The sequence below is a fragment of the Silene latifolia genome, chromosome Y (assembly GCF_048544455.1).
Source record: "Silene latifolia isolate original U9 population chromosome Y, ASM4854445v1, whole genome shotgun sequence".
Classification (NCBI taxonomy): Eukaryota; Viridiplantae; Streptophyta; class Magnoliopsida; order Caryophyllales; family Caryophyllaceae; genus Silene; species Silene latifolia.
The window spans coordinates 170,398,181-170,414,640 of NC_133538.1; the positions used below are offsets into that span (position 1 = coordinate 170,398,181).

Here is a 16,460-nt window from a genome sequence, read left to right on the forward strand (position 1 = left end):
GGGTAACCGAGATGGTAGCACTTCCATGCCTTGAGTGGTCCTGGTAAGGCACTTGGAGTATGGGGTGTTACGTCGACAACGTGCGACTTGTTAAAGGTTTGAAACATAATCTCCTTAGCATTTCTCAACTATGTGATAAAGGTAATATTGTGGAATTTAGTGCTAATTTGTGTCGAATAATTGATGCCACAACTCATGAAATTATTCTCGAAGGAAGACGTGTTAAAGATGTGTACTTAAGCGACTTAAACATGTTATCCGGTCATACCGTGTCATGCATGAGTGTAATGAAAAAAGATCCTTGGTTGTGGCACAAAAGGTTTGGACATGTTAGTGCTAAAACTCTTAATACTCTTAAAAGACTTGATTTGGTTGAAGGATTTCCTAACATGAATTTTGACTTTGATAAAGTATGTGATGAATGTGTTAGATGTCAACATTTTAGAAGTTCCTTTAAACCTAAAAGAATTGTGAGTACTCTTCGTCCATTACAACTTTTGCATATCAACTTATGTGGACCAATGAGAACTAGAAGTACAGGTGGTAGTCGCTATGTGTGTGTCATTGTTGATGATTATCCTAGGTTTGTTTGGGCACTTTTCTTAAGCTCCAAGAGTGAGGCATTTGATGAGTTTTTAATTTGGTTGAAAAGGATTCAAAATAAACTTGATTTCAAACTTGTTTTCATAAGAACGGATCATGGAACCGAATTCGAAAACTCATCATTTAGTGCTTATTGTAATGACAATAGTGTAGACCATAATTTTTCGGCTCCTAGAATACCACAACAAAATGGAGTGGTCGAACGAATGAATAAGACCCTTGAAAGTATGGCCATTACCTTGTTGTTGTGTAGTAAATTGCCTAAAAACTTGTGGGCCGAAGCGGTAAACACCGCTTGCTATATTCATAATCGAATCATGATAAGAAGCATAATCAATAAAATGCCCTATGACATTTTACGTGGTAGAAAACCCAATATTTCATATTTTAGATGCTTTGGGAGCAAATGTTTTTTCACAATAATGGTAAAGATAACTTGGGAAAATTCGATCCACGTAGTGATGAAGCGGTTTTTATTGGTTATTCCAACCATAGCAAGGCTTATAAAGTTTATAACAAAGGAACCATGCTAATTGAAGAAAGTGTCCATGTCATATTTGATGAATCTAGCTTTCTTGGACAGGTACAAAATGAGGGTGAAGATGATGAAGATGATGAATTTGAGATAGGTCTTGTGAGAAAAGACTTTGTGTTTGAGAATGAGGAGGCCCCAAACAATGACGTTAGGCAACAGTCACAGACACTGTTGCCTTCCGGTGCAAGCAGCAATCCAGGGGGAACAAACAATGACACCGTTGCCTCTGACTCCACCTCCATTCAGCAATGGTTCCTACGACTGTAGCATCCACTTCCAGATTAGTAACGATCCCAGACATTGTTGCCTCAGAAGAATCCTCAAACATTAATCCAGAGCCTTCCTCTAATCAACAGACAACAGTCACGGAGACTATTACCTCTGAGGGGGAACAAAACGCCTTTGTTCCTAAAAAATGGAAACATCAAAGCTCCCATCCACTCTCAAATATGACTAGCGACTTGAACTCCGGTGTCAAAACAAGGGCCTCTCTCAACAACTTTGCATCTCTTGACGATTTTGTGCCCATAGTGCATTTCTCTCTCAAATTGAGCCGACCAATATAACAATTGCATTGACCGATGCCGATTGGATACTAGCTATGCAGGATGAGCTCAATCATCAATTCAAAAGAAATGAGGTATGGCACCTTGTCCCTAGACCATCTAATCGTACCGTCATTGGTACTAGATGGGTCTTTCACAATAAGCTTGATGATTCCGATGAAATCCTAAGGAATAAAGCTAGACTAGTGGTGCAAGGTTACAACCAAAAAGAGGTAATTGATTACGATGAAACCTATGCACCGGTAGCTAGGCTTGAGGCCATACGATTATTGATAGCTTTTTCGGCTCACAAAGGCATTAAGCTTTTCCAAATAGATGTCAAAACCGCTTTTTTAAATGGATATTTGGAAGAGGATGTCTTTGTAGAGCAACCTCCGGGCTTTTTAGACAATAATTTTCCTAAATGATACGGCTATTGCAACCTATCAAAAATAAACCCGAAAGGTCTATTACTAATGCAGCTAGGGAGGTCGGGGTCGAATCCAAATGGAGGCTATGTTGCTGTCTACTTGCTAATCTAAGTTTGTCGGTGTCACGAATGGGGTTTGAGTTGTTTAATAAACTAAAGCAATAACAATTAAAATGACAAGAGTGAAAAGGATTGAGATCAAAAAGAGAGAAAGAAGCCAGGATGTCGGTTCACCATGATATCACACAATTCTGCTAAAGGTAAGGTCGGTCGGTCTAATGTGAGAAGGGTAAAGGAAAGGTCCTCTGGGTTCGCTATCCGCCCTAAAATACTACTAACTTAGCTTTCGCCCTCATTAGTGTAGTCTATTGTTCATAACAGGTCTATTCATTCCAATCTTTCGATCTAGATCTGAATTTACTCGGGTTAACTAGTTTAGAAGCGTGCACTCAACTAAACGATTACAACTAAATTTCTACGAATCAATTCTCACTATCAAAATCGTCTAATCTAATTATAACATTATCGCTTTACTATCATGGCTCCACTAATCCTAGCAATAAGGGATTTAGCTACGCATAAATGTAAATAAAACAATAATGAAAGATAAAGCAATACTAAACATGATATAAAGATGTGAAAAAGAGGATTAAATTAAATAGAAAGGGAGTAAGAGAGATTACATTATAGGATAGATATTTATTCAACCTAAGATACGATAACAAAATATTAAAATCTTGCGTCAGATAGAAAAGTACTCGATCGAGGACATTAGAACTCCTCGATCGAGTAACTCCTAGAAAAAACCTCTCTATAGAGCACAAAAAGTACTCGATCGAGGACCACTAAAAAGGCACCTCTCGATCGAATACAAAAAGTACTCGATCGAGTGGTTTCCAGCGCGTAATTCCTGCTTCGCGCACTGAATTTCAACCGGTCGCCATTTCTTCGTTACTTGGGCAAACAAAGCGTTTTTAGTGGCGTTGGAAAGCTAACAGGAAAAGCTTTCATCTCCAATTTGAATCACTTGATTATGATTTGTATAAATAGAGCCATGGCTCTTCAAAATAGGCACTAGTTATATGAAGCTCTTCCTTTGCTCGCCTAGCTACCTTACTTCTACGCGCATCACCAAATAGTAGTTTCCAAGCTCCGACTCAACTCATCTCCAAAATGTATGCATAGGGACATGTTTTAAGCTTGATTATGCTTCTCTTTGGTTCATTCCTACAAATGGGACAAGAGAAACCAAAGTAGACAACTCGGGGGACGTTTGTAGCTTAATACTACGAAATATGCATAGAAATGCGTGCAAATACGGTACAAAAAGTCTATATAAAATCCACGCATCAAACCTCCCCAAACCAAACCTTTGCTTGTCCCCAAGCAAACTATATGCAAACTAATGGAACGGAAAAGAAAGCTCAGAGCTAGCTACAAATTGTCCACTTAAACCGATTTAATGCGAGCAACTAATTCTTATAGCAAAACAGTCAAATGCAAATGAGTTATGAGATGTTTATAATAAAGGTGAACCGTCGACCTTGCAAGACCTTTAATGATGGGCTATCACAGGTCACTCTTCTCTTATGAAGCAAAGGGTAAGCATATGAATTGTAAGAGAAGAAGAAAAATAGTCGCTCACCTAAACTACGACCGACATAAACATGCATGCAGCTAATATGATAGACAATTCTAGCTACCGTACACATAAATTCCAACCAAACAAGGTCCCGTCATAGCCAGGGACTTACAAAAGTATGGAGAAGTAAGGTAATGGGTAAGAAAAGGCAAAACATTTCTGGAAATGTGAGGGTAATAGCCAAGCTAGCTTCCTAAACAAAACCAAATGAACCATATCCGCTTCTAATCCATCAAAATTAAGCATAGTGCCCTTAATTCGACATACAAACTCACTCAACCAAAAACATACTCCGCATAAGATCAAAATAAAACATAGGAGCAAAATCGAAATTAACCAATCTTTTTTTTTTCAATTTTTCTTTTTCTTTTTTTTCTCGGTTTTTTTTCTGATTTTTTTTTTTCATTTTCAATTTCTTTCATCATTTCATCCTCCTTCTTCTTCATATACCAACTCCAAATCAATACAATACAAACCAAACTTGGCACGATAAATTATATACCGCAAAAACATACAGTAAACTAGCTTGACAAGGCAGGCTAAATTTGGATGTAGTTAAGGGTCCAAAGGCAAATTTGGCTAAAGTTGGAGTTTAATAGGTAAAAATGAAAGAAAAAGGGAATGTAAGCACCTCCTTGCATGTGACACCAACCACTAACCCGAATGTATGTAGGCAAAAAGCAATCGAATTTCATATATGTGCAAATCAATGATACATGCTATGCAAGGAGTAACTACTCACAATCCTACATGAACTGGTCATAAATGACAGCAGTTTATACGGCTCAAAAACTTAGAAATTATGAGTGGGTTGCCAAAATTTCAGGTCAAGTCTATTTGTTCAGCTAAATTTCTACATTAACTCGTAGATTATGCAATAAGATAATGCTAAAAGAATATTAGCTTATGAAAGGCTTAAGCAAAAATGACTAAAAGTAGTGCAATTTCATCATCGAAATATACCGTTCCGACTCAACCTAAATGCAAAAATAAACGTGAAATTTTTAATTTTTCGAATTTTTTTTTAAATTTTTATGAGATTTTTGAATTATTGAAATTAAAATAAACAATGCATGCAAAAATTAAACGTGCAAACAGAAATGCAATAAAAACAATATGCAGACACAGATATGGATGCATATACCCTCCCCAAACCAAACTGTACAATGCCCTCATTGTACTCAAAAATAGGGAAAAGAAATGCAAACTGAAAAGAAGAATGAAGTTCGAAAAACTTACAGGAATACGCGAAGTAGGGACCTCCCCAAACCAGCCAGCAACAAGGGAGGTCGCTAATAGCCCCATAACATCGTAGCACGTGAGTTAAGACAAGTGAACTCGATCGAAGGAGTAAAGCATTCGATCGAGTAGAATGGGACCGCGAAAGTGTTCGATCGAGGAAAGAAAACTGCTCGATCGAATGGTCATCATCAGAGGGTGATCGATCGAGTACAATGGGGCTTCGAAAGTGATCGATCGAGAGGTTCCATGCACGTACTCTGCAAATATACAACGAACGACCAACAAAAACTACAAAGCAAATAAAATTCCGCAATCAATCGTTTGTAAAGACGAACTACTAAAGTCTAAGGCACACGCTACTGACTAAAATGTCTCAAAAATCCAAATACAACCGAGTATTAAAAATTCGGGTTGCCTCCCGGTCAGCGCTGGTTTCAGATAGGTCCCGCACGACCTCTTTTTGTCTTCATCTCAATTGCTCCAGTTGGTCACAATGAAAGCAACTCAAAGCTCTTAGCAATCGATCATAAATCTGCGCATGTGCAACACAAAAGCATAAGTAGCACCAAAATAGAAAAGGAGCATATAAGAGCAATCTGAAATATCGTCTCAATTTAACAAATTGCCGATGACAAGTGTGGTGAAACATTATTAAATTATTTGTCCAACCAGGAGAGGGTGAAGTATCAAAATATATAGTAGAAGTCACATGAGGTAGTTTACTATCAGCCATACCAATAATCATGAAGTTATCATCAGTAATTACCTCAGATCGGTTGGGAGATCTACCACTCCTAATGTCGGAATCAGTGGCAAAAGAGTATATTACCTCTACCGTGCTAGGAGTATTCATTTACTCATCTACCTTCTCATTCCCCTCCTTTATGGGTTCTGTCCCATATATTGCAGCCTCTAAAGCTTCCAGCTCGGCTTTCCAAATTGGAGATTCACTATAACCATTGTCTTCCTTCATATTCAGAGGTACTCAAGTCTTTCCTTTGATGGTCTTTCTCTAAGAATCCTGTGTAGGTAGGACCTGTAGGACCTATGAAAACACAACTAGAGGAAAAAGATGAGAACTGCCTCAGGGAATAAATTCCTTGAGGCTAAATACAAACTTAAGTGAAACAAGAAAAGAGCGTCGTTTCCCTGGCAACGGCGCCAAAATTTGACACGGCTATCGCAACCTATCAAAAATAAACCCGAAAGGTCTCTAACTAATGCAGCTAGGGAAGTCGGGGTCGAATCCATAGGGAGGCTATGTTTGCGTCTACTTGCTAATATAAGTCTATCGGTATCACGAATGGGGGTTTGAGTTGTTTACTAAACTAAAGAAATAACAATTAAAATGGCAAGAGTGAAAAGGATTGAGATCAAAAATAGAGAAGGACGCCAGGATGTCGGTTCACCAAGATATCACACAATTCTGCTAAAGGTAAGGTCAGTCGGTCTGATGTGAGAAGGGTAAAGGAAAGGTCCTCTCGGTTCGCTATCCGCCCAAAAATACTACTAACTTAGCTTTTGCCATCATTAGTGTAGTCTATTGTTCATAACGGGTCTTTTCATTCCAATCTTTCGATCTAGGTCTGAATTTAACCGGGTTAACTAGTTTAGAAGTGTGCACTCAACTAAACGATTACAATTAAAATGCTACGAATCAATTCTCACAATCAAAACCATCTAATCTAATTATAACATTATCGCTTTGCTATCATGGCTCCCCTAATCCTAGCAATAAGGGATTTAGCTACGCATAAATGTAAATAAAACAATAATGAAAGATACAGCAATACTAAACATGATATAAAGATGTGCAAAGGAGAATTAAATTAAATAGAAAGGGAGTAAGAGAGATTACATTAGTAAAAGATCCAGAAAAAAATAGAGAAGCGAAGTAACGTCGAACAGTTTTGGTGAAGGGGAAAAGAGAGAGAGAAAGCCCTAAACCTAATTAAGTCTCTCCTATTTATAGGAAAGATATTTATTCAACCTAAGATACGATAACAAGATATTAAAATCTTGCGTCAGATAGAAAAGTACTCGATCGAGGACATTAGAACTCCTCGATCGAGTAACTCCTAGCAAAAACCTCTCCATCGAGCACAAAAAGTACTCGATCAAGGACCACCAAAAAGGCACCTCTCGATCGATCACAAAAATTACTCGATCGAGCACTATAGTACTCGATCGAGCGGTTTCACTACTATAATTTAAGGCTTTAAGAACGCCACTTAAAGAACGGTTGATAGCAGAACTGATCTCTTTCTTATTTTTAGGTTGGCGCGCATATAGAATTTCATTAGAGAACGGTTGGTTGTTTTGACCGTGCTTTTAAATTAACAAAGAGAACGGTTCGAGTTGACCAACCGTCATAATTTAACAAATAGACCGGTTAATTAATCTAACCATTCTCTTAAATAAACAAAGAGAACCGTCACAATCACCACCGTTCTCTTTTCAATCCCTAATTAGACTACGATTGACTACCGTTTACACTTCTATCTCATTCAAACGCTACAATCATCACTTTTGCCCTAGCGATCGTTGGTTTTGCCCTAGCACAGTTTGATTGTCGCTGGTTACCCTTGGTTGTCGCTGGTTATCCTTGGTTGTCGCTGGTCGCTTCTATGTCGTCCACCACCTGGTTGTACACGCCCTTCATCGTTGGCGATCGTTCTGCTGGTAAGACCCTAATTAACTTCACTTTATATTGTACTCCTACATAATTGTGGCAAGCCGTGATTGATTTTATGTTTTATTGAAGCAACCGTGATTGATTTTATATTTTATTGAAGCAAGCCGTGATTGATTTTATTGAAATAATAAGAAAAAATTGCGGCTTTAGAGTTTAATAATACGAAGTAGATGAGTAGATATTCGGTAAGTAAACCACAAAACCAATTATTTTGTATGTATGTATCAGTAGCATCTTGGGCTTTGTTGAAGGTATTTGTGACTGACCTCTTTTGATGGTCTCATCAAGTTATGGCAGACTGGCAGTGAGACGGTGTTACAAGCTCTTATGATTTATGATAACTGTTAATTAACTTCCAGATTCATGTTACAGCTTAGTCTTACTACGTTAAGAAGACAGACTCTAGGACAAAAACTTGGAATCTGCACTTTACTCTTCAAGTCTTTGGCCTTCGTCGGTTCAGCATTTCTCATGTGTGTTGTTATTGTGTCCTCATATATTTCAGTGTGTGGAAATAAAATGAAATGAATGGAGGGAGGGAGCTGTGGGATGTGCTGATGTGCAACAGTTGAGTAATTTAGAGCATTGGCAGAAATAACAGAGCCTTAGGTTAGAGAAACTAGTGACTAGTGAGTAGGGATGGCAGTCCCACCCTTACCCTGTGGATATCCATCCATCCGAAATTAAATGGGTGGGATATAGATGACGAATTTTTTTCTAATATAGGGTAGGATATGGATATGGGTGAATTTAGGAAGAAATAATGAATCTGCTATCTATAGGAAGAAATAATGAATGGAGACAGGATAGGAACAACCCATTCATGTAAACAGTCGGTAAATGTTTATCAGCTGGATAAGATAATCATGTAATGAAACTAAGTATATGTATAATTTATCAGAATGTTGAAATATGGATAGGTCAGCTGTAAGCAGCTTTTAAGATGACCTGAGCAATTTATTTATCCAGGTAGTAGGAAGTACATACAAGAGCATTACCCCAGAACCACAAAGGTCCCGCTTATGGTGAGGTAAGTGGGAGTCGGATGTATCATGTATGCAGCTCTACCCTTGCGTTAAAAACTCGGAGAGTCTAGTTCCAGTTACCCCTTGGGAAGAGCATTTAGATATACTTATTCATATGCCTTTGACCAATGGCTAACAAATTCTCATCCTCCTGTCACACCAAACCTACCAATCCTGTCCAGCGTAGGCAACCTATCTAACATACACAACCAGTGAATAAAGCAGTGTTTAAGAATGTTGTGAGGGTTCCAGGTAGTATGCCAACACTCAACCCTCAAATATTTGTTCCTTAAACCACTCATAAAAGGCTCAGATATTTGTTCCTTAAACCACTCATTTGGCCCTGATTTAGTAATGTGCAGGTAAAGTTTTTTTTTTTGGTTCTTGCTTATACGAGGGAGGCTTTCTGTTGAATACAAGTAATGCACATAGATGAGGATGTGGTGACAGTTTCTGTTTTGGCCTTTCTGAATTTTTTTCCCCTGATGGTTGCACTGTTGTGCAGCTCGGGGTAGAGAAACTATATATTCGTCTTTGATGTACAAGGTTCTTTGAAATATTGAAATTTAGAAACCTGTTTATGCAGTTACAGTATTAACTATTAAGGATTGCATAAAAATATAAAATGTTCCTTTTAGAAATTTGGTTTGTGCTTGCTGTTGCCTATATTTCAGAGTTTTAGTCATGGATACATCTGATTTTACATGACTCATGACTTCATTTAACTTTAATGATACAACTACATTACCCTAGTGCAGGGCAACAGTTTAAAATGAACTGCAGTCAGTTTTCTAAATAGTGAGCCTTTTGCACCATTCATTCAAAATGGAAATAATTTTTCTCTGATATGTCTTAAATTTAATAATAATGAGATTTTACCCTTCTAAGACTGTGGTTTAAGTTTTTTTTTTTTTTTTTTTTTTTTTTTTTTTTTTTTTTATGTTCAATGTTGTTGGAAATGCTTTGAGATTGTATTATTTATCCTTATTGTATGGTTAATTTCCTTGTAATATTTTTTACTTTCTTCTACTATATAGATCAATATGGATCATACGTGGATGATAGATGGGAAAAGAGATGATTCTACATATGATGCCGGTTTATCTGAATTTTATGAATTCGTTAGAAAGAATGTTAAAGACACGTCTAATATGCCATGTCCTTGTGATATGTGTCTGAATATCAAATATATGAGTTTCTCGGAAGTTAAAATACATTTGGAAAAGAATAATTTTAATCCAAAGTATAGATGTTGGAGGTTTCACGGGGAGTCTAGAGTGGTACAGAGAATGGAAGAAGATGTTGGTGTTCAGTTAGGAGAGATTGAGATTGAGGGGGGCCGGGAACTCTTCCTATGGAAAAAGGTATCGGCTCAATGGATGATTCGGATTGGGATACGAATTCTTGTGATATGTATTCTGCTGACGAGTTTGACGATAATGAGTTAGAAACAATATTGAGAGATAGGATAAGTGAAGACAATGTAGAAGAAGATAACCCTGAACTTGATATCGATGATAAAGATGACATAATATGTGAAGATGAAGATCCCAATGTTACTAATTTAGATGACATCACAAGCATTGTATTAGAGAAGTTAAAAGACTCTGAAATGCCTCTGTATAAGAATTGTAAGAATTATACAAAATTGTCAGTTGTTGTTAAGCTGTATAATTTGAAAGCAAAAAATGGGTGGAGTGATAAAAGTTTTACCAACCTGCTCGAATTATTAAAGGACATGCTTCTGGAGGATAATGTTCTTCCTAATCGTACATACGCGGCAAAAAATATACTTAGAGGAATTGGTATGAAATATGTGAAGATTCATGCATGTGCTAATGATTGTATATTATATCGCAAGGAATATGAGAGTTTGACTCATTGTCCAGTTTGTAATGAATGGCAATATAAAAAGAAGGAGGGGATCCTAGCAGAAGTTTTGTGGTATTTTCCAATAATCCCTACGTTACGACGACTCTTTGCAAATAAAGAAGATGCAAAGTTGTTGACATGGCATAAATCTGCAAAAGCTAATGATGGCAAATTGAGACACCCGTCTGATGGTTTAGAGTGGAGACACATTGATGCCAAGTATCCCGAATTCGGGAAAGAACCCAGAAATCTTCGACTTGCACTCTCTACTGACGGGATGAATCCTTATGGGAATTTAAGTAGTCAACATAGCACTTGGCCTGTACTTTTAACTATTTACAATTTACCTCCATATGTGTGCATGAAAAGAAAATATTTGATGTTCTCCTTATTGATTTCCGGTCCTAAAGAATCGGGTAATGATATAGATGTTTACTTGACGCCTCTTCTTGATAATTTGAGAACATTGTGGGATGAAGGGATAAAAGTATTTGATGCCTACCAAAATAGTGTTTTCAATTTGAAAGCTATGTTATTATGCACTATATCTGATTTTCCTGCATACGGTAATCCGTGTGGACATACTGTGCATGGAAAAGAGGCATGCCCCTTGTGTGGGGAAGATGTTGATTCTTGTTATTTGAGGTTTTCTAGAAAGCAAGCTTTCTTAGGATACCGTAAATTTTTGGATGAAGATCATTCATATCGTAGGCAACAAAAACCGTTCAATGGAAAACCTGATCATCGTCTATGTCCTAAGATGTTAAGCGGTGAAGATGTATATAAAAGGGTAAAAGATATTAAAATTACATATGGCAAAAAGTGTTATAAATTAGCATCTCGTGGATACAAGAAAATGTCACCTCTTTTTGAGCGACTCCCGTATTGGCGGGAACTGTCCATAAGACATTGTTTGGATGTTATGCATATTAAAAAGAATGTTTGTGACAATATTATCAACACTCTTTTGAATGTCCCAAATAAGTCAAAAGACAACGCGGCGGCTAGGAAGGATATGATGGATATGAAAATTCGACCCGAGTTAGCCCTGCAAGAGGATGGACTACGGACTTATTTGCCTCCTGCTGCCCATACACTCTCTAAAAAGGAGAAAATAGAGTTTTGTAAGTGTTTGCATGGTGTTAAAGTTCCGAGAGGATATTCTTGAATATTAGTAGCCTAGTGTCAATGCGGGATCTTAGGCTTAGTGGTCTAAAGTCTCACGATTGTCATGCTTTGATGCAACAGTTACTAGCCGTGGCCATTCGTTCTATTTTACCTAAAAAGGTTCGATATGCCATAACCAGGTTCTGTTTTTTCTTTAATGCCATATGTAACAAAGTTATTGATCCTGGAGAGATAGATGCTTTGCAAAATCTAATTGTCACTTCTCTTTGTCAATTCGAAATTTATTTTCCTCCTTTATTTTTTACGATTATGGTTCATTTCACTGTACACTTGGTTAGAGAGATCAAGTATCTTGGACCTGTTTACTTAAGGTATCAATATCCTTTTGAAAGATTGATGAAAGTATATAAGGATTATACGTCTAAAAGATATCGTCCTGAAGGGTGCATTGCTGAGCGTGCTATCATTGATGAAGCACTTTCTTATTGTTATACACACTTATCAAATTTTGAGTTACTTGGCATTCTTAAAAATCGACATAGTGACTGGATGATGGGCAAAGGTCTTAGGGGTTATGTCAATCAAAATATGGCAATTGATAAATTGCATACATCACACACATATGTCCTTCATAAAGAGGATGAGGTACAACCTTATATTGAGTAACACATGGTTTTCTTAAGGAAGAATCATCGAAATAAAACCGAGATGTGGATCACAAGTGAGCACAACAAGACATTTAGAGTTTGGTTTAAGGGTCGAGGGTGATAGAAGACCTAAAAAATTATCCTGATTGTATTTCTTCCCGATTGAGAAGACTTTGCTTCGGCCCAAATACATATGCATCTTCTTATAGTGGTTATGCCATTAATGGGTGCACCTTTTACACTCGTGAGCAAGATGACAAGAGTACGATGCAAAATAGTGGAGTGTGTCTAGAAGTTGAAGCAATGCAATTTTCTAGTTCAAAAGATAAGAATCCAGTTTTAAGTAAGATGCATTATTACGGAGTTATTGAAGAGATTTGGGTGTTAGGTTACACAGATTTCGAAATACCGGTATTTTGGTGTAAATGGTCTCAAAGTAAAACTGTTGTCCGTAAGGATGAATTAGGATTTACTTTGGTGAATCTTGATAAATTTGGACATAAGGAAGATCCTTTCATTTTAGCTACACAAGCAAAGCACGTGTTTTATGTCACCAATCCATTGGATAAAAACTGGTCAGTTGTTTTATCCGTAAGGAGTAGGCGAGATGTGGATAGTTTTGATGGAGATGTTGTATTTGAGGGTTTTGATCGTAATGTATCCAATTTAGATGATTCGGACACTCTCAATACTTCGAGTTTATATACCCGCGATGATCACAATGAAGGAATATGGATTACTACCGATACCCCTTCGAAAAAACGCCCTCGCGGTGTTGACACATGAGTAAGTTATGGTTTTAAATATTGGTTTATGCTTATATGTAAAACTGCTTTATAAATACTATGTATGTTGTCAAACTTAAAACGGTCTATTTATTTTAATACATTTACTGAATTTGATGAATTGCTAATTTCTTAATGCAGGTTTATTAATGGGTCCACAAAGGCGTAAACGAGCTAAGAAGAATAAAAATAACGATGATGGTGAGACAGGCAAGAAGAGGAAGAGAAGGTGTAAGGAGAGAGGTCAAACAGTGTTGGACTTAGTGTCAAAAGCTATTAAGGAGAAAAAACCAATTGAATTGGAGTGGGATATAGAAGACAGATTGCCTACAGGAACATACACTGGGAAGTTTAGTAGTTGGATTGGCATTACTGCTCGGAGGCATGTTAGTTGCACAATAGAATCGTGGGACGATGATGATGATGTCACGAGGGAAGAAATTTTGGATAGTATCACGGTGAGGCAAAAAAATACATACTTCATTGTTGGTGCAGGTCGCCTCTTTCTTTTTTTGTTAATTGCTTCTTCTTTGTTCGTGTTTGGCCAAACTTTCTAAAAAACTGTATTTATCAGTTTTACCAGTACATGCACTGATTGTAATTAAAGTCGTATGTACTTGGATGTGTAGGGCGCTTTCACCGTAAATGGCGTGAGTTTATGACGTCCCACACTACTGCTGCATTTAAGGTAATATATCCAATCCCAGTAACTGTCAAAATATTAAAAGATGCATTTTAAGTAGGTCAATGCTAGTTAAGTTGTCGGCATCATGCCTCTGGAAGTCAGTTTCTAGGTGGTACCTTAGGTTCTTAAACTGAATGTGCAGGGTCATTGTAGGTGACAGTGAGCTCAGAACACATTGAGCTAGGTTCTACATCCCTGACTAAGACTTTTGCCACTTTTTCTGAGAGCTCTGAAATGCACTCAGAATTCAGTGAAATAGGGCTTTCTACTGGCCAGGCTAAGGTTTCCATTGTTGAGAATTTAGATCATAGAAAAGAGAATGGGAGAATCTCTCATGATAGTACTCCTCCTAAAATCGCTTTTGTTGATGAGGATGCTTCTGTCTCAGTGACTTCTCCAAATAAATTTCAAGTCCTTGCCTCTACAGGAGTTGAGGATGGGATTTTAGTGGATGCCATTGAGGTAGACCCTCCAGATAAGTCTTCTCAATGATTGTTTTAACCTGGAATATCAGGGGCTTTAATAAGCTGAATAAGCATTTAGAGGTGTAGTCTTTCATCAAAATAATAAAGTGGTTATTTTAGGGCTTTTGGAGACTAGAACGAAGCGTAGTAAAGCTTCTTGAATTTTGAAAAAAAATTTCAACAAGTTTTACCATTTGACAAAATACAATAAGCACTATAATGGTCGTATTTGGCTACTATGGGATCTTGTTACTACTTCTGTTGACATTTTAGAAGAGCATGCTTAAGTGGTTCACTGTAAAGTGAGGCATTAGCTACTGGTAAAGTTTTTCATCTGTTTATTGTTTATGGAAGTAATAGTCCAGGTACTAGATTTGATCTCTGGAGTTCCTTGACTAATTTTGCTAAGCAAGTTAGTCCTTGTGCTGTTATGGGTGATTTCAATGTTGAAGATAAATCTAATTGTACCAGTGTTGAAGATAAATCTAATTGTACCAGTGTTGAAGATAAATCTAATTGTACCGATTATTCACATTAATTAATCCTTTTTTTTTTGGTGAAATGTTAACTCGTAAGACATTTATACAATATATATATATAACTATACTTTTGTAAAATGTCAGAAAATAAGTGCAAAAAACAAGATGAATGCTTCTATGAAGAAGACAAGGTTCTATGGCTCTCGAGCAGGTTACCGTGGGATTGCAATTAAAGTCGTAAGTACTTGGATAACTCGAGTCTGATTTAGAGTCTTAACAAGACTTGTCAGTTTCCTTGTTGACTTAAAAGTCTAAAATACCAATTTCATCACAGTAATAATCATAATTTTTTTTTTATAGAAGAAAGACTTTGCCGCTAAAGGACACATATTGGAGAAAGTTGACCGACACTTAACTTGGCTAAAGGGTCAGACGCCTAATAACGGAAATCTGACCGAATATGATAAGGAAGTCGCTTTGAAAATTGTAAGTTCTTCAATTTTTATATGAATCATTATTTATTTCTAGGAATTTAGAGAAATATATATTTATATAATATTATGAATGGGTGTAGAAAGAACTAGAAAAAGAGGTGGAGGCAGGTACATTTGTGCCTAAAGGACGAGAAGATATACTTGCTAAGGCACTCGGCAAACCTGAACATGGTGGCCGTGTACGAGGAGTTCCTGATGGCATATGCATAACTGAGTATTTTGGAAAGGCTCCCAAAAGACCGACGACAGAAGTAGAGCGTCTCAAACAGACGGTAATTTATTATGTATATAATGCAAAGAATTTATTAAAAGGTCTAAATATATTTATTGTTTGTAGATTATTTTACATTAAACTTGATTTGAGAATTTTTTTTTACGACATGCAGATAAATACTTTGCAAACACAAGTGTCAAATATGAAAAAGATGATGGTGCATTTTTGGCAAAGTGGTGAGAAGCCAAGTCAAGAAGTATTAGAATGTTTCATGAAAGGAATGTCTATGAGTACTCAAGGATCGAATGCTGGTGCATCTATGGATGGTTCTCATGGTATCTCAATACAAGAGAGCGAGGAGCAATCCGGTCAAGAGACACACTTTGAGCAGCCACCACAAGAAAAAATACCGCCGCGTGAAGAGCCTCCTAGTGGGCAACAGGTATATATTTTGATTTATCACTTTGATTTGCACAAAATTTCTGATTATGTGTGCGAGAATTAGTTTCAATTTCTGATTTTACTAAATTTTAAGGGTTGGAGAGACTGTGAATTATCATTACCCAGAAATCCAAATAAGATGGTGGCATCAGGCTTGATGTTCATGGAAAGTAAATCGGAATTCATAAGTGTTCATGGCACTTCACTACTAGATGGTTATAAGAAAGTACAAGTTAAGAAAGTACATTCTGGATCGGAAAATGCTGAGTTTTTTTTTTGGTGACGAGGGGTTTATTCCCCCCGGGCCCAGGCATTCCAATGTCACCACCTGGACCATGTAAACCACCCCAATTGGGGCCGCCGAGATAACCGCATGCATTGCTCATCCGTGGGTTCGAACATGGGTACTCGCAATTCTTGCCTTTGCAAGCTTTGAGGTTACCCAAGTATACCACTAGACTACAAGCACTTGGTTAAAAAAAAATGCTAAGTTAATGACCACGTGTTACAAAAAAAAAAAAAAAATGCAAGCAC

General features: G+C 37.2%; 2 protein-coding genes across 2 annotated transcripts; both read left to right on the forward strand.

The window, feature by feature from the left end:
• The first annotated feature begins 7,422 nt into the window (after positions 1-7,422).
• Positions 7,423-16,209, forward strand: LOC141629406 (uncharacterized). The gene is made up of 6 exons (XM_074442417.1): positions 7,423-7,679; positions 14,922-15,014; positions 15,138-15,263; positions 15,352-15,543; positions 15,658-15,927; positions 16,021-16,209. Exons 2-6 carry the CDS (start codon positions 14,943-14,945, stop codon positions 16,207-16,209), a joined length of 849 nt encoding a protein of 282 aa, XP_074298518.1. The 5' UTR covers positions 7,423-7,679; positions 14,922-14,942.
• On the forward strand, positions 10,093-11,757 carry LOC141629405 (uncharacterized). The gene has a single exon (XM_074442416.1). It carries the CDS (start codon positions 10,093-10,095, stop codon positions 11,755-11,757), a length of 1,665 nt encoding a protein of 554 aa, XP_074298517.1.
• Positions 16,210-16,460: the final 251 nt, after the last annotated feature.

Excerpts from the sequence above, each read along its gene's own strand:
- LOC141629406 (XM_074442417.1), top strand. The coding sequence starts at position 14,943 with ATGAATGCTTCTATGAAGAAGACAAGGTTCTATGGCTCTCGAGCAGGT. Across the intron at positions 15,264-15,351 it reads AGGAAGTCGCTTTGAAAATT|AAAGAACTAGAAAAAGAGGT; the intron begins GTAAGTTCTTCA and ends GAATGGGTGTAG. Across the intron at positions 15,544-15,657 it reads TAGAGCGTCTCAAACAGACG|ATAAATACTTTGCAAACACA; the intron begins GTAATTTATTAT and ends TACGACATGCAG.
- LOC141629405 (XM_074442416.1), top strand. The coding sequence starts at position 10,093 with ATGGATGATTCGGATTGGGATACGAATTCTTGTGATATGTATTCTGCT.